General features: G+C 35.8%; 1 protein-coding gene across 6 annotated transcripts in view; it reads left to right on the top strand.

The window, feature by feature from the left end:
• CACNA2D1 (calcium voltage-gated channel auxiliary subunit alpha2delta 1) overlaps positions 1 to 21,302 on the top strand; it is a 425,824-nt gene extending 404,522 nt beyond the window's left edge. For all 6 annotated transcript variants that reach the window (XM_084535082.1, XM_084535080.1, XM_084535079.1 and 3 more), the window contains 9 exons: positions 120 to 158; positions 1,416 to 1,487; positions 1,596 to 1,748; positions 1,856 to 1,908; positions 4,486 to 4,541; positions 4,686 to 4,815; positions 5,852 to 5,964; positions 8,669 to 8,751; positions 16,544 to 21,302. In XM_084535082.1, the coding sequence (XP_084391208.1) occupies positions 120 to 158; positions 1,416 to 1,487; positions 1,596 to 1,748; positions 1,856 to 1,908; positions 4,486 to 4,541; positions 4,686 to 4,815; positions 5,852 to 5,964; positions 8,669 to 8,751; positions 16,544 to 16,660 (816 nt within the window). In that variant the 3' untranslated portion in view covers positions 16,661 to 21,302. The remainder of the gene's footprint in view (positions 1 to 119; positions 159 to 1,415; positions 1,488 to 1,595; positions 1,749 to 1,855; positions 1,909 to 4,485; positions 4,542 to 4,685; positions 4,816 to 5,851; positions 5,965 to 8,668; positions 8,752 to 16,543) is intronic.
• Positions 21,303 to 24,149: the final 2,847 nt, after the last annotated feature.

Here is a 24,149-nt window from a genome sequence, read left to right as displayed (position 1 = left end):
GGTAGGTTAATATACAGATATTAAAAATCACATCACTTGTCTTGATTGATAAATATCAATGAAAAATACAGTTTCTTTTGAAACACATTTGTGAAGATTACTATACTTCTGTTTTTTAGTGCAACAGTGAAATCTGTGGCTGCGAAAGAAACAGTATGGTAAGCATTCAGTTTATGAATATCTGTTAGTGAAAAAAATGACTAATTTTCTCTAGATTTCTCTAGCCCATTATTCTATCATGTTATTATTTGAGGATTAATATTTTGAAAACTTAGCCATTTGTGAAAATCAGAAGTGGAGAGGGCAAAAGAGGGAATGAAAGTCAGGTGAAGTGTTTGTTTCAAAAATTGTTGCAGTAAGATTATGAGAACTAGAGGGAAAAAGAAAAATAATAGAGTAAGACCAATAGAGAATGAAATGAAGAAAAATGTGAAAAAGATGACTTTCAAAGCACAAGGCAATGCTGAAAAAATTGAATAATTAAGAAGAAAACAAAAACAAACAAACAAACAAACAAACAAAAAACAACTAGAAGAGTACCTTAGAAAAAGATAAATGCAAAGTAAACATTACCAGAGTACGTGATGTACCCTTCAACAATCATTAGTTATCCTCCTTTCCTCTGTTTCCTGACCATTCAGGATTTGAGGATCCCATAGCTCTGCTGGCACTCAGGAGAGTACAATTTCAGCAGCTATCACAGTATCAGATTCTGCCATGTGCTTAAAAGCTTTCTCTGCTCAGGTCTTCTGCGAGTTCTTTTGTGGAGTTTAAAGAATGTTAAATGCAGGAGTTATAACAACAATGGTAATCTGGGAGTCTATTTGGCCTCACTGCTATCTCCTCAATCTCTGATTACAAAGATCTTTTACAAAATACAAAGTATAGGGAACCAGTGGTCTTCCCAGTCCTGCACCTGACACCTGGAAGAAACTCACTGGGCAAGCCTGAAATATATAGAAATGTGAAAATAACCATGAACAGCAAGCTGAGACTCTGCCTTTAGGACCTTTACCATTAGAAGCTGCAAATTGTAAAGGACTTTAAACATGGCTTGAAAGCATATCAGAAGTTGTAGCCCCTTATTATGAGTTAAGATTCAGTTATCATCCAATTTCATAAGGATATAGCACTCTTACAACTACCAAAGGATTGAGTAAATAAAAATTTACAAAACAGTTTTTATGAAATTAAGCCACAAATAAGCCTTTGATCTCCACAAACTTTTATAGTACTGATAATGCTACTTATTTTAGCATAGTATTGGCCTCTGGCTATGGGGTTGTGATTTAGCCTCATAGATTGGAAGATATTTCTGAAGTGTTGAATAAAAAAAAAAAATATTTCTCACAGTGAAAATATTTGGAAATATTCTTGGAAAATTCTACAAAACTTATTTTACTTTTTTATAATAGCATGTGGATTGTGTTATCCTTGATGATGGTGGATTTCTTTTGATGTCAAATCGGGATGAATATACTCAACAGGTATGTTTATTTTTAAGTACAGTTTTTAACAACTGAATTGTTTATTTTTTTAATAAGAAAACTACTTAGAAGTACTTTAATTTAACTCTATACATTCTGCTTCATCAGATTGGAAGGTTCTTTGGTGAAATTGACCCAGGCCTGATGCGAAACCTAATTAATATGTCCCTCTATGCCTTTAACAAGTCGTATGACTATCAGTCGGTCTGTGATCCTGAAGAAGAACCAAAGCAAGGAGCTGGAATTCGTTCAGCGTATGTGGTCAGTAGTCTCTCATGAGGTTACTGGCATTTGTTTAAAAGTGTGCAGGTGTTTATACAAATAGCATGATCTTTGTTCTTTTTTTTTTTTTTTTTTTTTTTCCCCAGCCTACAATAACAGACATTTTGCATCTAGGATGGTGGGCTTCGGCAGCTGCCTGGTAAGTACAACTGTGTAGGAAATCTGCATGTCAAAACTGGAATTCTTCAGTAGTTTGAGACTATTAGTCCTCCCCTCTCCCCCCCCCCCCCCCCCCCCCCGCCCTCCCCCCACACTCTGAACCCTTAGTTTCTGCCATTACTCAAGGTGAAAATTCTTATTTCTCCAAATTCCTTTGAACATTCAGTGATCTGTAAACAGTCAAATTCAAAACTGCTCTTGCCAAGTTTTGTGACTGTGTGCTCTGACTCTACAGTCAGCTTCAGCAAGTAAACTGGGATTAATGGTCTGATTGGCAGCTGTGAAGGTTCAGATGAAAGGCTAAGGGTGCCTACAGGGAGGAACACTTTATCAAGGAGTTTAGTGATAGGACAAAGGGAAATGGCTCTAAATTAAAGAAAGGGAGATTTAGATTAGATATTAGGAAGATGTTCTTTAGTTTGAGGTTTGTGAGGCACTGGAACAGGTTGCCCAGAGAAGCTTTGGATGCCTCATCCCTGGAAGTGTTCAAGGCCAGGCTGGATGGGGCTTTCAATAATCTGGTCTAGTGAGAGGCATCCATGCCCATGGTAGTGGGTTGAAACTAGATGACCTTTAAAGTCATTTCCAACCCAAACTATTTTAAATTATATTCAGAATTAAAGGTTATTTTCAAGAGCCATGTAGACAACACTATCAGCTACTACCCCCACACCAAATTGTGGTAAACTGCTGGGGCTGATGTGAATTTTTTACTGGTGTGAATTACACTCATGGAGACTCTCTCTTCATTTTTGTAAGGTTTCATGATACTTACTTTTTAGAGCAATTATCAAGCTGGAATAAATTACCTATTTTATGGAGTTAAGAGTTAAAATATATAGCAGCTGAACAAACATAGTTATTTTCTCACAGCTAGCATTGTGAATATTATGTGTTGTTTTTTATTGTTGGTTACATTTTGTTAACAGCAACAGCTAAAATCTTGGTTTTCTTGGACAACAGCAAACCTCAAAAGCTGGAGATGGGCAGTAATCCAGAAGAGAAATTTGAGCTTTTCACAAACAGAGAAACTCTAGTGTATCAATGTTCAAATCAGACTCGGTGGTCTGGACTCAATTTAGACCTGAGGTTTATTTTGTGTGATGTTTAACTTGAAAGTACCACATGAAAGTTCTTTCTGTGGACATGTTTTTAATGGAATCTAGGTCAGGAGCAGGCAGAGAAAGACATTAAGCAAGCAGAGTGGGCTGACCAACAATGGATTCAGTGAGGCACCTGGCAAAAGGAAACTTGGAGAAATAAGAGAAAGCAGGTTGAAGAAAACTATAATGTTTCAGGCAATAATGTGAGATAGAAGAGTGATAATTTCAAAAAATATATGTGGGATACATCAGCATTTAGTTAAGACAGTATGTATTGTTTCTCAGACTTTGCAGTATTTCCAGGCTGCCTTTTTCACTCATTCCCTGTAAATTCTGTGCTCCCTTATGAAGGGCTGCATGAGGATTACTGTTTTCAGTCAGCAAATTCTATCACTGTTGAATGGTATTAGGTCTCTTACCATCCATGACAGTTGGTGCACTGTCCATCTGATGATGATTCAAGGCAGAAAGGTGTGGAAGCGAATCCAGAGCTCCTTCAAGCACTACCTTGACTGGAAAGATGACAGGCAGATTCAGTTTTGTTACATGTACATCACAGAGGCTTAGGAGAAAAGGAAAAAAATCCTAGAGGTTGAATAAAATTGTACAGTCCCTTCCCACTACAGAACAGGCATTGTAATAATGTGATAAGGAGAGATCCGGTCATGTTTGTAGTTAGAGGTAATCCTAAAACATGACAACAGAAAGCTACAATTTTAAGGTTTAAGTAGAAGCAGTGAGGCAAGGAATGTAACTTGATTCCTGTTTTGGTAGGTGAGTAGGGGAGAACAGGGCTAACTGGCAAGCCAGTACTTGCTTCAGGTAAGTAACACTGGAAAAATGTTATCAAGAGTGAAGAAAAATAATTTTGAAATATGTAGAGCTCTTTAAACCTTAGTGTTTTGGCATCATCTAGGATGAAAATATATCCCATGCCTCAAGAGCAGGAATGGAGATGATTTTAAAAGTCAATGGTTACAGTCATTTTTGTAATATACTTGTTATGTGCCGGTGTTCATCTCCTCAGCAATTTAATGAGCCTTAATTAGTGTAAAGTATCTAATTCAGGAGCATTTTTCCAGTGTAGGGTGGGGGTGGGAAGTTCAAAAGAAGTTCTAGTTGATTTGAGTACTGGAGGAACACCACTATGCCTCTTCCACCTCCTGCAGAGAAGGCATGGATGGTGTGATAACGTTTCCATTATGTGAGTTATAGGCACAAATGATAGCAAATTTCAACAATGGAATAAAAGATTATTGTGAAAGAAGACATGAGAGAAACTGGAAAGAGTAAAACTGTAAAATTTAAAAAAACACAGCTTTAATAACTGCTAAAAGTATAATCAGCTGTGATAATTCTGCTATTAATCTTGTTTGAGTAAATTCTGAGGACCCAATAAAATACAAAGAAGACAAAAAAAATTTAATGAATATATATTGTCTTTCTGTGTTCAGGTCTATCTTACAGCAGCTGTTTTTGAGCTTGACTTTCCCACGTTTCCTTGAGGCAGGTAAGTCAAGAGAATGTTAGAGAGTCAACTTTGACTGAAAAAGAAGGTAAGAATCTAGGCTGGGAGCCATATTTGGATCTCCCCATTGTGTCCACAACTTTTAAAATGTCACTATTTATTTATTTATTTTCTTTTTTCTGGCAGCTGATATGGAAGATGATGATTTCTCTGCTGCCCTGCCTAAAACAAGTTGTATCACTGAGCAAACTCAGTATTTCTTTGAAAATGATGATAAATCTTTTATTGGCATTGTAGACTGTATAAACTGTTCAAGGTAAGCCTACAGTATTAGTAATAGCTTTTGAATATTAATTTTTTATACAAAAGATAAGGACACCTTTACAAGAACAAAAATGTATTTTGGATTTATTACATCAAGCTCACATAAGCAAAGTAGAGAAGTATACAGGCAGTATACTGATAATTTGCATTCTTTTTGTATTTGTTTAGAATAAATTTTAATTGTAATAATTGAATTATCATAAAAACATTTTACTCAAATTTTTGTTTAATAGTCTATATGCTCTGTGAAAATGGATCTTGTATTTCTGTTGCTGTTGTTCTTTTTTTTTTTTTAATGTATTTATTACATGAATTAAAGACATTCTGTAATATTCAGAAGCAGATGATTTCCTTTAATCTGGTTATGTGTTGGAATTTATGATGGTCAAGAAGATTATGCAATTTATCTTCAAATTTACCTTCTAGTCAATAGCACTGATCATTTAAGAACTGTCATATTACAGTATTAACTTCAGTATTTATCAGTCTCTGAGTGTATTGTTGGAAAGCTTGGAAATATTTTGTCTTGAATAAACAAATAGTTGGATTTTCTAAAGATGATTCCTTCACCCTCACACCCTCACCACAGCACACATACCCTAAACCTGTTTCTTTTCCTTCTTACAGACAGGTTTATGTGTGTTGTTTTTTGTATGGTTGGTTGGTTTTTGGCTGTTTGTTTTTCAGTGTTACTAGGAGAAAAATTGATGCTGAACTGATTTTATTTCTCAGTACAGCTACTGCTTTAGCAGCACTGAACTGTAAAATCAATTATAGGCCTTATATGCTCTTTTCCATTTTTTTTCCTCTAATAAGTCTAGTTGAAAAGGGGGACCATGGAAATGTCAAAAAGATTACAAAATTTGTTATAAAAGTTTCTTATTGTTCATTAATAGAAAAGATAAACAGTAGAAGGCGGTTTGATTCTTAGAAGTTGGATTACTTTTTATTCCAATCATGTGTGTCCTTCTCATATACGGTTTTCCTTGTTTCATTTAAGCATTTCTTTTTGGCTTTTTTTTTTCCAGACTTTATCATGCAGAGAAGATTTCAAACACCAATCTAGTATTCATTATTAGTGACAGCCAACTGCTATGCCGTTCCTGTGATCCAAAACCACTGATGCAAGCAGAGAAGCCGGGTATCCTTTAAAATCATGTTATTTAGTTATGTGGATTGATTTTTTGGGCTATGGAATACTTCAATATATTTGGAAAAGAATGACCTAATCATGTATATATTAGTAGTATGCTTGCCATCAGAGTACTTGAGGCAGCAGATATTTGTGGATAATACCACAAAGTGTCTGAGGCAGCTCTCAGAGAGATAGAGAGCAAAGCTGTTTTTTGTGAGGACCTAAACAGGAATGGGCTCAGAGGGACTTAATGAAGATTCCACAAGGCAGGTGCAAAGTCTTGCAGGACAAAATGCCATGCAACTGGACAGGCTGGGGACTGAGTGATGAGAAAAAGCTTTACAATAAAGGACTTGAGGAGAAGAAATTGAAAATCAGTTGGCAGTATGCCTAACAATAAGGAGGGACAGTCACATCTTGGGGTATGTTAGCAGGAGTATAGCCAGCAGGCTGGGAGAAATTCTCTCTCCCATCTCATCCACACTGGTGAGACTGCATCTGGAGTGATTTGAATGGTTTTGGGCTCCCCAGTACCATACTGACATACTGGAGCAAATCATAGAATCACAGAATCATAGAACTGTTCTTAATATGTAACCTAAACCTACCCTTTTTTGGTTTAAAGCCATTCCCCTTTGTCTAATCACTATACCCCCTGGCAGAGTCCCTCCCCAGCTTTCCTGTAGGCCCCCTTTAGGTACTGGAAGGCCTCTGTAGGGCCTTCTCAGAGCCTTCCCTTCACCAGGTTGAACAATCCCCACTTCCTCAGCCTCTCTTCATAGGAGAGGTGCTCTAGCCCCTTGATCATCCTCATGGCCTCCTCTGGACTCATTCAAGTCATTCCATGTCCTTCTTGTGCTGGGACCCCAGAGGTGCAGTAAAAGACCATCAAGGTCATTGGCAGCTGGGGTGCAGGACTTACAACAGGAGCTTGAGACACCTGGGCTTGTTCAGCCTTAAGAAAAGGCAAAGGTATGTCTGTCTAAAGAAATAAGAAAAGAGGGAAACACCAAGATAAAAAAAGGGTTTGGTCAGTAAAAGTTGAGTGCTGCACTGATGCCTGTAACACTCAGGCAAAGTGATTGAGGCACTTAAGTATATGCTTACTGCCAATGAGAACTGCTTACTCCTTGTGGAAATTGCTTTAACCATCAAAGGCTGGAGTTTTCCATCTGCTATCATAGAATTTCTTCAGAACTGGTTGGAGACATAGGATGGTATACTTGCCAAGTACAGTCCTTGCTGCACACACATTAAAATAAAAATCATGTGAAAGGTTGTTCTAATGTAAAACAATCTCCTGAAGCAGATAGTAGAGATGACTGTATTTCTTTGGCACAAGTAATGCATTCATTGCCACATTAATAAAATGGGAATTCCATCTACACTTGGGCAGAAAAAGGAAGTTACATCGGGGTGGAAGTAATATTCATGTCATCACAGAGCTATGTAAACATATCCTAATATTCTAATTGGCTTCGGTCCATGACAGTTTGATTAACTGTTGCTACTGTCTGAATTTATGGACAGGACTTGCTACAGAAAATGAAGCACGTTTGATGGGAAATGGTCACATTACTTGCATTTCCCTGTGGGGTTCCAACCTTCCAGAGAGCAGTAAATGACCTCAAATGGCAGTCTGAGCAGCTGGGTGGGCTTATATTGACTAAATGAACTATTTTATTTTTCATTTCAACTATGCAGTACTAAGCTAACCTCTCTTTTCTGTGACTAAGATACATTGTGAAATGCAGGTGTAGCATAACATCACACAGATAGGCAGAATGACCTTTAGGCGCTATTCAGATGGTTATTATTAGGCTCTGCTTCCTTCAGGCTGGTACAGCTTTGCTTATACACATGGTCTTTTAGAGTTTTTCTATGTTTCTATTTCCTTTTCACCTGGGACCCCACAGAGGAAAGGGGAGGTGAGTCTGATAACATCTGAATGAAGACAGAAATAGATTGCAGAGCTGTAGAACTAAATTCCCCATCTTCTTGCCTTTCCTTCCATGGGGCTTTTCTACTCACAGCAAAACACTTCATGAATAGTATATTCAAGTATAAATTAGAGCTACTAAGACAGACAAAAGTTTCAGCAGTTGAACTTTCAATGTTTTTTAAAAAACTCAAGCTTAGCTTTAATGTGTGTACTACCAACAGTGCAAATGATTAAATAAAAAAAAAAAAAGACATGACAGTAATGCAAACAGGTTCAACAGAAGACTGTTTTGCAGTTTTCTGTACCAGTGCCTTTCTAGTGTGTTGCAATGATTTCTGTTCCTTGTTAGCCTGTAGCTAATGTGACGTATAGCATATATGCTTAAATATCAGAAGTTATGAGTTTCAAGTAAACTAATGCATTACCTCATATTTACAGTTAGATAATTAATAGCATGTCCTGTTTCTACACTGCTGTTCTGAAGTTATATTTTATAGTAGTCTTCTCCACTGAATTGCTTATAAGATCCAGCTAAGTTTTCTATCATTTACTATCAAAGTCTGCAGTGGAATGATTTTGTCTATGAGATTTAGGGTTGTATGCTTATCATAAAGCAGGTAGTTCTTATAGGTCTTGGATTATCATTAAATGTGTCCCATAAAAGTAAAATCAGAATGTTAATCCTGGTGTTAATCCTGGTAATATATGATGCACACACACACACAAAAAAAAAAAAAAAAAAATCATGTTCCTTAACAAGCAAAACAGATGAAGGGCCAAATCCTTGTGAAATGGTCAAACAGCCTAGATACAGGAAAGGTCCTGATGTCTGTTTTGATGAAGCCAAACAGGTAAAATTGAACTTGTAGCACTTTAGAAATGTCTTTAAGAACAATTGTAGAGTTGTTTTAGAAGAGTAGGGAAAGTTATGTTTAAATGTACCTTCTTGCCTGATAACCTCTCTATCACTAAACATACTGTTCACTCTAGACCATAGTCACTCTACTTCAAGTATCCCATGATTTACATAAAATTTACAGCTGCTTTCTTATCTGCCTTTCCTGTAACCATTGTACTTTCACACATGATTCTGACTAAAAAATAAAATAAAAAATCAGCAAGCATAAAAATGATCTGCCGTGCTGTAAAAGTCAACTCTTCTGTGGATTTGGCAAACAGATCCACAAGATAATCCTGGTTTAGAACTAGTATTTTTTTATTAGTATTTCCAATAGTATTTAAGGTGTTGTTAAATGGTTAAAGTCATCTGTTCTAGGATGTTGTTCCTCTTAGAAATTCTGCAAATGTGTATTGACCTTAGGTCAGATTCCTAATAAGTACAAAACTGTGTTTCTTTTCTGAAATCAGCAAAGCTATGCTGCTTTAGTCCTCCCTGTGTTGTATACATTATTATAGTTTTAAAATAAAAAATAACTGTGCCAGATACATAATTTATTTTGAAAACTATCTACATACTTTATGAAAGAGAACGTATTTAATTTAGAATGCTCAGAAAATCATCTTAGTGACTGACAAAGGTTAAACAAAGTTGAAAAAACATCATGAAGCTGGCTAAATTTTGGCCACTGTAAGCATTCCAAATCCTTCTGATACTATTGTGCGTGAAAGTACAAGTCTTGCTCACTAGCTTGGTGTGCTACTCAGTGTGTAAGTCATGTGTTTTGTAACAGTGGATTATTTTGATTAAGTTTATTTGCAAAATTTGCCACGAATCTCTTGCTCTTGGGTGGATGCTTTCACATTAACTCTGCTAACTGCCAGCAAACTGCATGATATCTCATCTTGTATGTCTTTTTTTTCTGTGTTTTCTTTCTTTTTCTCTACTTGCTACTTTGCCCGTTATTAATAGGATCAGCCTATATGCACAACGAGTCGTGCCTCTGCCATGACGTCCGCTCCTATCTTCATTTTTCTGCAAGTTTTCATGTGGTGTGGATGGTCAGTTACTTTCTCTAATTTTTTGTTTTGTTCTTGGCTTATAAAAATTAGCAGACTTTTCTTTTACTAAGTGTACAGAAGAAAACAGATTGAAGCAGGTTCCAAAAGTAACAATCTGGGTAAAGTAACAATATTAAGAGAAAATAAATACAAAAAAAAAAAAAAACTGTCTGGAGCCTTATAAATCAGAATTACAGAACACAAGAGCCTCTCCCACAGCAAATACAAAGACACAGGAACCTGTGGGGTTTATATGGTCAACTCTTTGAGATTACATATGTTCCGAGTCAGTATTATTCCCTTCAAAACATTATCCTTCTAATGAAATACATGAATACATGAATTTCTGCGTGTTGACCTAGTGCAGACTCTCAGGTTCATAACAAAAGCCCTGACATTTTTGACTGTGTTGTGTTTAATGGTGTGAGAATTTCTAGTACTGTGCTAGTGACATCTATGCATGAGAAGTGCTGATCTAACGAGAATAAAATTCATGTTGAACTAGTATACTGACAGGGTTTCTGATCAATATTATTGCCCAGAAAACCACTAGGTGGAGATACTAACATATCTATCAAAGTAAAGCCAACTGACAGCAGAAATGAAACCTTAGAGGCCAGTTTTCAGAGTTAGTGTGGTAAAATGTTAAAAACTGTAACGAACTAAAAAACTTCTTGTATTAATGTATATTCTTTTTATATTCTTTTTATACTTGGGGGAAGGTTCAACTAATATCACTTGAACATCAGTGAAGAAAGCTTAAAGTTATTTTTAACAGCTGTAATTGAGTAATTTTGATGTTTTGTATTTTGTATTTAAATAATCTCATTTCTAGCAAACCTAGGATCTTGCACAGAGATGGCTGAAGGTTGTAAGGAAGGGTGAAAGTCCTTTCCCCCAAGCCAGTGATATTTCACAGTGACATCTAGATAACATCTCATGTGCTTACTTGTGCAATTTGCTCTGCAAGTAACCTTATTTTAATTAAAAAGCTACTCTCTAATGTACATAAGGCAGCGACTCACCTTGAGCTGAATTCTTTATGGCCATAACAATCTTTCTCTTCAAGAAAGATTTTCTCTTCAAAGAAGAGAAAGTCAAGAAGACTTTCTCTTCTGGGCATTAATCCGCATAGTTTTATTAAAGTCACTGAAGCCAACATAAAATAGCTGATCAAGTTCAACTTTTTTTTTCCTTCTTTTTTTTTTTTTTTTCATCAACCATAACAGAATAGTCTCTGTCACCCCTTGAATACCCTGCTCGTACTGGTTTTGTTTGCCATATCTTAGAATAAAAACTACAAGATTTTAACTCCTTCTGGGAATACCTTACTTCTATCAGCTCCCAGGGATTCTCAATTACAATTGAGTATTTGAGTTTTGAGAGTGAATAGCACACCAGACAACTGTAACCATATTGATAGGACTGACTGTATGCTTGGTCTGTGGGTGGGTGGCTGTATGGCTTTGACAGTGTCGTGTGGTAGTCCAGACAAAGGAAGATAACAGAAAATTTGTGAAACACAAATCCAGTGATACCTGAAATAACTCATAAGTACAAGCAGAGGTGTTTTCCATGCAAAATGGAGAGCTTATAATAAATATATGCTTATAATAGGTATAACTTTGAAGTAGTCATTTGATATCAAAGGTCAGCTCAGAAGTTCTTTGGCAAGTACCTTTGCTTTATCCTATTCATGGTATAACATGATGGATCCTGATAAAAGTTTCAAGATAAAGTTTTGATGTATGAAATAGTTATAGTGTACCTCTAAAGCAGAAACAAGTATGTATATAGACTTAGGTGTGTATCTATATGTATTTTAATGTTTGTCTTTAAAATTTTGGACTGGCACAGCCTTCCAGGAAATATTGATGTAAAGCAATGAATATGTGGTTTTGATACTTAGCAATGAAAGTATGGTTTTGTTAAGATGTTCATTTGCATTTTCCAAGTACTGAATCATTTTCACAGTGTATAATGTTGTAAAATAACCCTCTCAGGAATTGTCATAGTAAGACATGACATGAAGGAGATGACATTTGGATTTGATGCTTCTTCACCTCGAGCATGGAAGGAAATTTGACATGTGATTTATTAACGCAAGAAATTTGTGATACAGTTTTTATGAAAAGAAGTTGGCTAAAGAGAATTCTTTTCAATGAAATAAATGCTCAAAGAGAAATAATATACAGAGTATTATTTAGAAGGTAACAGAGGGCTTCGCCAACTAATTTGTTCCATATTTAGCACTCCTGAGTGTACATAGTAGTGACTAATGGGTTGGAAAATTTCAATGAAACTACTTAGAAGGTAGTTCAGTGTCTGATTGCACTGGCAGAGGTAAAGAGTGAAAATTTTGATATGCAATTTGTTATAAAAAGATATAAGAAAGTTTAGAAGTAATATTTACAGGAAACACTTGAAAAATTCTCTTAAAACTGAGGAATGTGTTCTCAAATACAACATCTTGAGGACCACTCAGAACTGAGGTTTTGCTGAAACTGGCTCTGTTCTCATCCAATTTAATGATGGGATTCCACTTAATTCAGTAAAACTGCTGATTCTTTGAATTTGTGTAAATATGATATAATTGGACTTTCTTCACTTTTTTTTTTTTTTTTTTTTTTTTTTAATTATTACTATTTCTTTTAAATTTCAAGCAAATGAGAATTACAGTGTGCAATGCTGGGGATGAAAAAGTATTTTAGACAGGATTCACTGTAATTTCCTAGCCACTATTATTTTTGTCCTGTATTGGGACACAAAATAATAATTCATGCCAGAGAGAATATTTAGAAATTATTCTTAGCAGAACTGCTGGTTTACCACTGTCAATTGGTCTACAAAACTCAGAAATTCAATATTACTTTGATCAATATGATGCTGAGATCTTACCTGCCTTGAAATATGTGGATAAATCTTGTGTACTTTTGTCTATTACAGTTTAACTCTGCCATTCATAATGAGAAAGTGTCTCTCCTCTGTGAGGCTTCCAAGACATTCTTCATTATGTGAAGTTATGTGTCCTTTAAAAGCTGTTCTGTGTAGACTTAGAGTGAGAGCAAAGGTATTAGAATATTTCTTTTCAACCCATTAGGAATACTACGTAGTGTAACAGTTTAATTTTAAAAGTTAAATTATGAGACTTAAATAAAACATCTCAAAAAGCAAATAGAAATGGGCAGTAAAGTGGAGGATTTTTTTTTTTGTGTTGTTTTCCAAGTACGTGTAGTGGTAGGATTAATTCATCAATATAAATTACACAATATTTGGTCTAATGCAGGAGTGACATGAAATCTGAATCATGAAATCTGTATAATGGAAATGTCATCCCTCTTTATTCATCTGGATGCCATTTTCACTATGATCATATTTTTCCTTTCCTATCATGCACAGATTTGCTTTAAAGCCTTTAGTTACTTCTTATATTTTCTCTAAATATCTCTCTTCTGTTGGAAATTTTTAAGCTTCATGCTTACCTTTAGACTATTTCTCCAAAGGTGATTCTTCTAAGTAATTTATGTGATGTACAAAGAGGTAACACTGTTTAAGTACAAGTTTAAGTTCACTGAATACGTGTGAAGAAACCTTTACTGATATTACTGTTTCTGATAGTAGTTCCTGTGAAGAATAAAAAACACAGTTATTTTTAGGCAGTTTGAATGGAAATAAAGCTACATGAGTAGACACAATGCAGATGCAAAAAGTGGCAGAGCCAAACTAAAAAAAAAGCCAAACTAAATTAAAAAAAAATAATAAAATTAAAAAGTTCAGTGTATCTTCAAATCTTAGTGTCCTACTCCAAATCTATTGCACTTACATAGAGTTCACTTAAGACTTGTTTGTTGACTGGAAGCAGGAGTTTTTAACTTGCAAAGTGCCATCAACTAGCAAAAGATTAAGACAGTATTACAGAACTAAATTATAAAGCTAACAGATGGCAGAGACATGTCTGAAAATTGCTACTATTGATAAGAACAGCAGCTAACATGAGCTACTTACTTTAGGACAGAATTGAATTATTTATTTATTTTTGCTGAGGAATATCAGGAATATCAGTGCTGTTTTTGTCTTTTTTTTTTTTTTTTTACATCTAAATTTCTTCATCCAAGTGAATGTTATAATTCCTGTGATTTACTGAGTTTAATTTGTCTACTTGATCTGATTTCCAGTAAGTTTATTCCAAACTGATCTGGTTCCTATGGCCTCTCTGCTTTAAAGAATACATTGCTTGTGGTGAGAATTTCATGAAAGTGTTTACCCCTAACAACTGATACACATTGAAAACTCATTGAAATCATTTGGTATGCCCTGTAATCCCCAAATTACCTCCTTACACTTCTGTTACCAAGCAGTTGCACTAATCCTGTACTTGGCAGTGTGCTTTTTTTTTAAATTCAAAACTTCCTACCATCATTTTTAGTATATGTTGTGGAGAGGTCATCAAAATTCTTTATCAGCTTTCCTAATTTCTGGTTTATATCTAATTTGCCATTTTTATGTGCTTTCTTGTTCTTGCCCATTTGGGTAAATTTTATTTTCATTCCTTAGCTACTGACCTTTTCCCCGTTTAACAGCCTGCTTAATCTCTGATTCATGCAGAAGTTAGGAATTTATCTATTTATTTATTTATTGTAGTTGAAGTTGTTCCTTTTCTTGATGTTGTTGTTTGTTTTAATTGTGACATCTGTTTTACCTCATTATCCAATGCAGTATTTCTAAACAGCTTTTTGTGTTGAGGGTCTTGCTTTTTGGGCTGCTTCTTCTAGGCTTTTTCCTGTTTTTTATTTTTATTTTATTTTTAATTTTATTTTTTTTTCTTCCTGTCTTTCCTTTATAACTATTGTTTATAGTTTTCACGTAGTTCCCTTTCCTGAGTGTTTTGTGTTGAATTGTTTTGGCCTGATCTTTCACATGGTAATGCTAAGCCCAACTGCATTGTGATCTACAGAGCTACTAGACCTGTACTAAAGAGGTATAGAGCAGCTTGCTACTAGTAATTTTGAAGTGGGCCCAATGCACCACTGATGATACAAAGACTGTTCCAGGAGGCTATCATTTGTTTTATCCAAAAATGTGATCTCTACATCTCTTTGATAAGGCATTGATGCAGTCTATATAAGGCCTCTCTAATCTCATATATTGTTCCATGATTTATACTGTCACGTTGATCAGGTGGTCAGTAATGTATTCCTAGTATTAATTTCTTATTATTAGACTCTAAAATGTTATACTCACAGGGATTCCATCATGCTTTCCTTTCCCTGTAGTATCTTATCACAATCTATGATCATTTACATATCACCATCCAGCTGTATGTCCTACACCACCATTCTTACCAAGCTGGTAGTCCGACAACGATCTATCCTACTGATTATTCTCCTTCTACTGCATCTCTGTGATATGTGTTATTTTGAGGTGCTTGACTGATGACTTGTCTTCATTATCCTATCTTAATTTTTTGCTCCTAGAATTGGTGTAGAATAACTTGAAAGATTTGCTTAAGGATGTGCTGGTAAATTGAAGGCATTTTAATGAGCCTCCCTTTTTTATTCTGTTTGTACTGCTTATTTTTCCCCTGGGCTTTTCTGAGGCACATTAAATATTAGTTATGCTTGCCTCAGAGGCATGTCAGTTTGAACGAGGAGCTGTTCCATGCTCATTGGCTTTTCTCTGCTTTCTGCTTTAAGTGTTCCTCTGAAACCTTTGGCATTTCTGTATGAGCAGCAGGGCTGTGTTAAAATTAAGGTGTACTCTGTCCTTCCTGCACTTTTCTCCTGTTCAAGAAGCTTCCCCAGTTCCTGAGGGCACCAAAGTCCCTTCCCACCTACACTGTTGTCTTGTTCTTGGAGACTCTGAATATCTTGGTGTGAATAAAGGGAAAGCATCTTTTTATAATATGGGTATAGGATACAGTGAAAACAAGCAGCAGAAGAAATATTGCCAACCTTTATAACTACCCATGAATCTCGGATTTGGTAGACAAAGCCATGCAAGGGATGGCTGAAACGTTTCCCTGGAACTTTAGATAAAAGATATTACAGCCAACAGAATATGTATCAAATACAGGATTTGTATTCTTTTTTTTTTTTTTTAGCATACCTTCATCTGCAGAGGATATTCTTTTTAATGTGTGATTGTGTTGATGTAATGGGAATGAACAGTCTGTTATTTGATTTCATACCTTGAAAAGATATCTTTTTTTTTTTCCATCTTTCCTTGCAATAAAATGATACTCCAAATCTCCAAACTGATGTAATTTTAAGTAACATAGATGTGGATTACAGGGTCCCCAGGTATATTTCATAGCATTTCTTGTTTCATTGTGTAAAAATCCTATCTAGTTCATAAATGACTGCAGTAAGCCTTGTAAGTATTTAATTTTCCCACCCCTGAAGTTAATGTAGTAATGCCATTCCATGTTTCAAAAATAAGACAAGCTTCCTAGAATTTCCTAGAATTATTTGACTGTGCTTGGTTGTTGTTGTTTTGTTGTTGTTGTTTGTTTGTTTGTTTTTTGTTTGTTTGTTTGTTTGTTTGTTTTTTCACAAAATAATGTACTTACGATGAAAAATGATACCTCAAGGTTAATTCAAAATACTAAAGCTTAAAATGTAGATAACTTATCAGGAAATTTAGATGTGATTAATGTTAAATTATTTTTTCTTTTCTTGTCAACAGGAAGATTCAGCTGACTGCGGTGGTGTCTCTGGTCTGAGTCCATCACTGTGGTCTATGGTAGGAATTCAGTTGGTCCTGCTTTGGCTGTTATCTGGCAGCAGACACTGTCAGTTATGACCTTGCTAAACCAAAACCTGCATAACTTAATCAAGACCCGGCCAAAACAATAGCCTCAATTTCATTTTAAAAAGGGTCAGCTATTCAGACAGCAGCAGAACAGCAATGCTCATGTCTGGTTATCACGCGTTGTGAGACTCATAAAGGCACCTGCAGTGGCTGCATGTTGGAGTATCAGATCCTTAAACGTGTGTGAATGCTGCATCATCTATGCCATCTGAACAGAATTCTGTATGTGCTTCATTGGGGAATCTAAGGGTGTGGTTTTTTTTGTTTGTTTGTTTGTTTTTTTTCATTTGTTTGTCGTTGTAATCTTGATGACTTAATGTAAAAGGGCTCCCCTGAAAATAGCTTATGTACATGATGTTCTTTTAAGCTTTGAATTTCTTGAAGATTTATATTCTTTTACATGAACATTTATTTATATAAAATACAAGAAAAAAAGAAAATATGCTCCCCAATATACATTACTAGCACCACAATGGCTGCTTTGAACATCAGTTTTGTCCAAACTACTTGAGTGAAATGAAGATATTAGCTAGTCTTCATCAGAAGCTCAGCGTGATTGAAATGCTTTATGATGAGTGGTTTATTCTTCCAAAGTTAATCAGAACGGGTATCTTGAAATGTTTTGGTAAGCTGGTAACTTGTTAATTTAAAAAAAGGGAGAAAGGAGGAAACTCAAAATAAAAAGGTGCTTGAGAGTTTAACTAAAAAACAATTCTCATATTAAACTTGGTGTTATTTTCTATCAGAAAAATCTTAATTTCAATGTAATATTCACCTCCTTTTCACAATACAGATATATATAAAGCTGGTCAAGTCCTTCAAAGGCTCAAAGAAAAATGCTTGTGAATAAGAAATGTATTTGTGATATTTGAACGTTGGTTTCCAAGGGTATTTTGCATGATGATGATGCTATGTTACTGTTTTTCAGTTAGTTTTCTTTGATGGTAGAGTATAGTCCATTGAAAAGGTAAATGAGTGGTTCTTTTATTGTGTGAGAAACTGAACATTGCAATGTGTTGCAATCAAACCATATTAAAATATATTATGAAACAGAGTTCTCTGAATATACTGTGCAATGAAAAAGCTGAGAAAATAGGGTAAATTTAGCTATCGTAACAAAAAGTTTGAGTTGGATTTTTTACAGAATAGGAATCTCACATGAAAACCTGTGTACAGATATTTTAAGTATATAAAAATCAGATTTTACATATTTATTTTTGAAAGTATATGTTCACTAAGGTTCATATCAGGTTCCCCCTTTGTTTGCTTTATATGAAATTCATCCATAGTATTAAAACTGATTCTATTGCTATTTATTATTGAAAATAGCAAATTTAACAGCAAAATTACCTGGTTGCTGAGATTGGGAAAAATCTAAACAAATGGGGAGCCTTGAATCTGTATGTATGCACATTGATACTTGATTGTGAATAATAATTTTAGAAGTTGTTTTTATACAACCTCATTGGTGATACAGATTGGTGCAGTAAATTACAATATTACAGTGTAGCATAGTGTTGATGCAAAATATGATTTGCGCTTTTTTCTAGTTTTCAGAACTAAACAGTATTGCAAGACAGCTAAACCAATGAATGTGCAACTCTGCTGATATTGTATAATTCTGCTAACAACTGCAATATGCAAATATTACCATGGCACAATACACTAGCTCTTTAAAAAATAAGAAAATGCAAAGCATTGGTATGTGTATGCTGGCAATTGATTGATATAATTTTGATCATGTCAAAAGCTTAAAGAAATAATTGGGCATGCATTAATATCCTATGAAACCAGAAGATACTACTCAAAGCCATGGCATGGCTTAAAAGATCAGACTTCTACTGTAGTTGTACCCATAGCTGGTTTGTTGTTTTTCTCATGTACCTTGTCTCCAGCTATGTATTTTCTTCTGTTTGGGAATACAATGAGTGAAAACAGTAAAAGCTGACCTTCTGTTCAGTGGTCAAATTTAGCATTTAAAAAAACATCTTTAGCAAAGTCATGGGGTTAAAATTACAATTAACTGTGTTGGATGACTTCAGGTCCTCCTCAGGGAAGGTGAGGTAATTTTGATACTATGGGTGAAGATAATCTTGGAGCTCTTCCTTACAGTTATATTACTGCACTTCTCTTCACCCTGTCACCAGCTATCACCTCATAAAAAATTGGTTTGAGACTTTCTAATGCTGAGATTGCATCCTGTATTTTTTCTTAACATGGTAAATTGAAATCTTATGGAGGAACAAATTTTGTAGGATTAGGCCAATACTTAGTACACTTATAGCTTTTACTTTAAGATTACTTCAGATTCACATTACTTCACATTTTGGTCTTTTAATTTCTTGAAAGACTGTCAGTATATTAAGCACTATATATTTTTCACTTAGCTACCCAAAAGCTACTCAAAAGAAACCCTTCATGGAAAAGTTATTTTATGTGTATGTTAGAATAGTTTACTTACACTGGTGAGCCATACTCTAAGCTACCAGATAATCATTTGATTAGAGTCCGTAGGCAGAAAGAAAGATGGCACTAAACCATGCTGCCACAGAAAACAGCTGGGGCTTTTGCTCTCATCTCACTTCCCTTAGAGGGCTCAAATTAAAAAAAGGAGGGAGAAGCCCATGCAATGCAGACACCTTAGACTTCCTGGGCTATCCAAAGAGAAAAATATTTTCTGTTCCTCTCCTCTGTCCCTTTGTAGGACTTGAAGAAATAAGTCTCAATATAAACACCTAGCCTTCCAGCCATTAAACTCAGGATCTGGCTTTACCTTTGAACAGGTAAAAATGAAATATTGGCTTCTGTTTGTGTAAGAAATATATATATAGAAATGTTATTACTGAATATATTTAAGTGATATCCAAGTGATAATCAAGATTTGTTAAAATGCACTAAAGTGATATTACTGAATATATTTAAGTGATATCCAAGTGATAATCAAGATTTGTTAAAATGCACTACCTATATATCTACAAAATACAAAACACCAGAAAGCAAATGCAATGTGAACATTAGCTATCTCAAAATGTGAAGACCAGTGAGTTACAAATAACTTCCATGGATAACAACTTATTCTTATGCAGAAGAGTATAATTACTCTCACATAATGTATAATAGTCATCTTCTCTATAAGAAAATAAAATTGATCCTAGGCTTTAAACTGAGGCATTTTCATGTTATAATATGCTGTAAAAAGATTTATTTATTTTTTTTAGGTCAGATAATAAGCTATGTCGATATTTGCTCAGATCCTTTAAATAGCACTAAGGGACAGAGATAAACTGCTGGAACTGTTTTAGTTTACACAGAAGTCATGCAGCCTAATGTATGTCTGACAAATACCCACCATTAAAGTTCTTACAGCATGGCATTCTACAAAATGTGATCTGAGGACTTAACATGAAAGGTTTCTTTTTAAATTTTCATTTAAACAACCAGCATTACTGCCAAAACACTGACCGTGGTCCATATTTGTAACAGGTTTTTAACATGACATAGAAGGTTTGATTGACAAGATTTTTAGGTCCTCTACCTTTAAGATTTTAGTATGATCTTTTTCATGTTTCTAATGCTTGAGGCTTTATTGCTTAACTTGACAAAAGCAAAACAAAACAAAAAAATAAACAAAAAACACACAGTGTTGCTGCCATTTGTAAGTTTTCCTATAATATTCCTTTTACTAACTTAAAAACTGGCCTTAATGGGTTCAAATAGGCAGTATCCCTTTTAAGTGACCTTTGCAACCCAAGTGTTACTTGCTGTTGAGAGTTTTTTGGTATCACTGAAGAGACATTAAGAACTTTTTTTTTTTTTTTTTTTCTCATTAACATTTAAACTCAGAAAGTGTGCTTAGTATCGCTTAATTTCAGAACACAACCTCAATCCCACTGGTCCTAAAAATTCAGATGCTAACACAATGGTTATTAAGAAGTATATTAATGCCTACAAGGCACTTCGATGTTCTGATATTTTTAGAATGACAACTAAAGGTGAAATCTTAATAACTCTTTCCTTAGCTGAAATTTTACCCTAGCTTCACCAGATATCCAAGCCTCTAAAAAGGCCAGATTTCTTTTTTATTCTTCCATACCACAATGTTAATATTGTTAATACTCATTGTACACTACTGTAAAAAGATTAAAACAAAGTATCTGAAAACAATTCAAGCATTTTGAAAAGTTAGCCTCACCCTCTTCCCAGCTGCTTGCATCTGTACCATTTATGGTTTAAAAGAAAAATATCATCTTGAAGAAATAATTTCACTGAGGCTAAAGGGGTACTGTCTTGTTCAGATGCCATGAAAATGCGATTGTGATCTGACAAAGCTGTCTTCTCTTCTTGTGTTTTATGGAATATCTGGATCATGCTTTCTGGGATACTTTTATTGAAATGCTCAGTGTGCGTTTCTGCAAAAAAAGGCTTGGTTGCTTTTTACAAGGCAAGCAGGTCTTTCTCCCTTTTATTGTGTTCTCTTGACACTTTTGTGGAACTTGACAAGCCTGAAAAAATAATTTTTTGTAAAAATTTGTATAATAATGTTATAAAAAGTTTATAATCCTAGAACTGTTGTGTTAATCCTTGTGCAAAAACAGTATATTCAGAATAAAAGTTTATCATTTAAAATCAACAACTACTTGGATTTTTCATTCTGTGCGATAAAAACTGGAAATAATGGCTGCATAAATAGCTGAATAATATGTCTGAATTTGCTACATAATTGCACACAAAAATCTGAAAGAGAGATTTTCCGAAGAATAGAGAGTGACTTAACTAGATCATACTGGGGATTAAAAGAGGATGTGCAGCAACCCCCCATTTACGGCTGTGAAAATTTCAGAAAGTTTAAAAAAAATGACCAATGAAACTGAGAGTCTGTAAAGCAGTCAGTGAAATAATAGTCTGTAAAGCATCTGAAGTAGCCCCGTTGTTTTGAAACAATTACTTTTGGAAGGACTGTCATTTACTAACTTGTAAACATTGATGAAGTCCAAGAGTTCATTCACATGAAGAAGCAGACTAAAATCAGATGGCTCAGATGGTGGCTGCCCAAGTTGCTGCCCCACCTCTAGCAAAGATCACAGCCTGATTTATGAGCCAGCTTCTGTACTGCTGCAGTTCTCAGCTAAGGATTAAATTCAAAGTGGATCTATGTACCTTTACAAACAGTCTCGAGATGTTTAGGAGTTACTTCACTGGGTTTTTAGATTTAGTGTGGTGGGAATGGTAATCTCCATCTAAAGGGCTGGGCAGATGGCTGCAAGTGGTAACTGCTTCAGAAGCCTGATTTTAATCCTTTGCTGCGTATGTGTCAAAGCCCAAAGAGAATGGCAGTCATAAATTACACTGGATTTACAGAATCCCTGGGGAGTCAGATAAGAGAGCAAGAAATCAAATGCAGATTCTAATGCTGCAAAGTACCCAATCGCCCATGTGGAAATGCTACAAGGCAGCACATGACACTGCAGATCAACATCCAGAGATTACTGGCCTCAACTAGATTAAACACTGCCGTGTAACGACATGATTACCCCCACATGCTGAACTAATTGTATCATGTTTTCTGTATGCTGAGTGCCATTGAGATGCAAAAATAAAGAAACCACCAAATCCCTTCCCAGTACATGTTTAATTTCAATTCTGTATTACAGTACTCTATTCATTAAGCACCAGGAACCAAGGCTTTCAGAAAACAGAGCCTTTGTGTCGTGGTTCCTCCCACCCCCCAATTTCTGGAATTTACAAGCAGATCAATTTGGGAATGGCTGCACTGCAGTGAAATATTCTATACTAGTCCCCAGTGCAAATTGAGCCGGAATACACTTTGCCTGTCACATCATATTATTTTGAGAGATGACTTCACATTGTCCAATGCAGCATTATTGCTGCTAACCATCTACAAAAAAAAAAAAAAAAAAAAAAAAAAAAAAAAAAAAAGATTATGTAACAGCTATGTAGTTATGTTATAAAAATCCTTCACTGTCACATCTATTAGCCCAGTGCTCCTAAGTGGTACAGCGTTTTATCTGCCTGTTGCACTGTTGCAAAGATATTGAAAACAATGTCTCTCTTTCCAATAGGCTGTTCTAAACTTTTATTCCCGAAGTGTGTATGGGGGAAAATTGAGGGAAAATGAGATTTTCAGGAGAATGATTTTATCTAGATTCTAACTGTATTTCTTCTAAATGTTTGTATATGTCTGTGTGTGTATATATAGTTCTGCTCTTCTGATTCACAATCACTTTCCTGGAAGCTGACTATTCCTTCTGAAACCTTGTTCAGAAACCCAAAAGCCTTTTAATAAAATATTTCCTTTTAATGAAACACCCATACCTCTGTTTCTCCTGGGGGCTGATACTTTTTTCTTTTGGATCCCACAAACATTTTCTTGAATACATCTCATGTTTTGTAAAATAGGTGTTCAATCTTGCTAGTGTGTTCTGCTTGGGGAAACAGTAAGCATGTTTGTGATTTGTCTCATCCAACTTTAGTTGTCTACAATTAGTCATGAGTTCGTTCTATGGTAAAAAGAATTTAGGAGCTTGCTATGGAAGCTGCTGGTCCTGCCCAGGTTTTGACCATCTCCCTTAAAGATCTAAAGCTGAAATTGCTACTGCTTTAGTAGAAACTTTACTGTTTTAGTAGTATGCCTTTTCCAAGACAGAAATTTTCACATTGAGGAGAAGCTGTATCTGCTAGTTTTTCCATTACTTTCATGCTATTTTTAATGTGGACGAGGGCATTGAGTGCACCCTCTGTAAGTTTGCAGATGACACCAAGCTATGCGCGTGTGTCGATCTGCTCGAGGGTAGGAAGGCTCTGCAGGAGGATCTGGATAGGCTGCACCGATGGGCTGAGGTCAACTGCATGAAGTTCAACAAGGCCAAGTGCCGGGTCCTGCACCTGGGGCGCAATAACCCCAAGCAGAGCTACAGGCTGGGAGATGAGCGGTTGGAGAGCTGCCAGGCAGAGAAGGACCTGGGAGTGATGGTGGATAGTCGGCTGAATGTCGGCCAGCAGTGTGCTCAGGCGGCCAAGAAGGCCAACAGCATCCTGGCTTGTATCAGAAACAGTGTGACCAGCAGGGCTAGGGAAGTGATCATCCCCCTGTACTCGGCTCTGGTGAGGCCGCACCTCGAGTACTGTGTTCAGTTTTGGGCCCCTCGCTACAAGAAGGACGTCGAGGTGCTTGAGCGGGTGCAGAGAAGGGCGACGAAGCTGGTGAGGGGCCTGGAGAACAAGTCCTACGAGGAGCAGCTGAGGGAGCTGGGCTTGTTCAGCCTGGAGAAAAGGAGGCTCAGGGGCGACCTTATTGCTCTTTACAGATACCTTAAAGGAGGCTGTAGTGAGGTGGGGGTTGGTCTATTCTCCCACGTGCCTGGTGACAGGACGAGGGGGAATGGGCTAAAGTTGAGCCAGGGGAGTTTTAGGTTAGATATTAGGAAGAACTTCTTTACTGAAAGGGTTGTTAGACATTGGA

This window comes from Aythya ferina (genome assembly GCF_964211825.1).
Source record: "Aythya ferina genome assembly, chromosome: 1".
NCBI lineage: Eukaryota > Metazoa > Chordata > Aves > Anseriformes > Anatidae > Aythya > Aythya ferina.
Note: the sequence above shows the minus strand (reverse complement) of the source record. Positions and strands in the feature narration are given on the sequence as shown.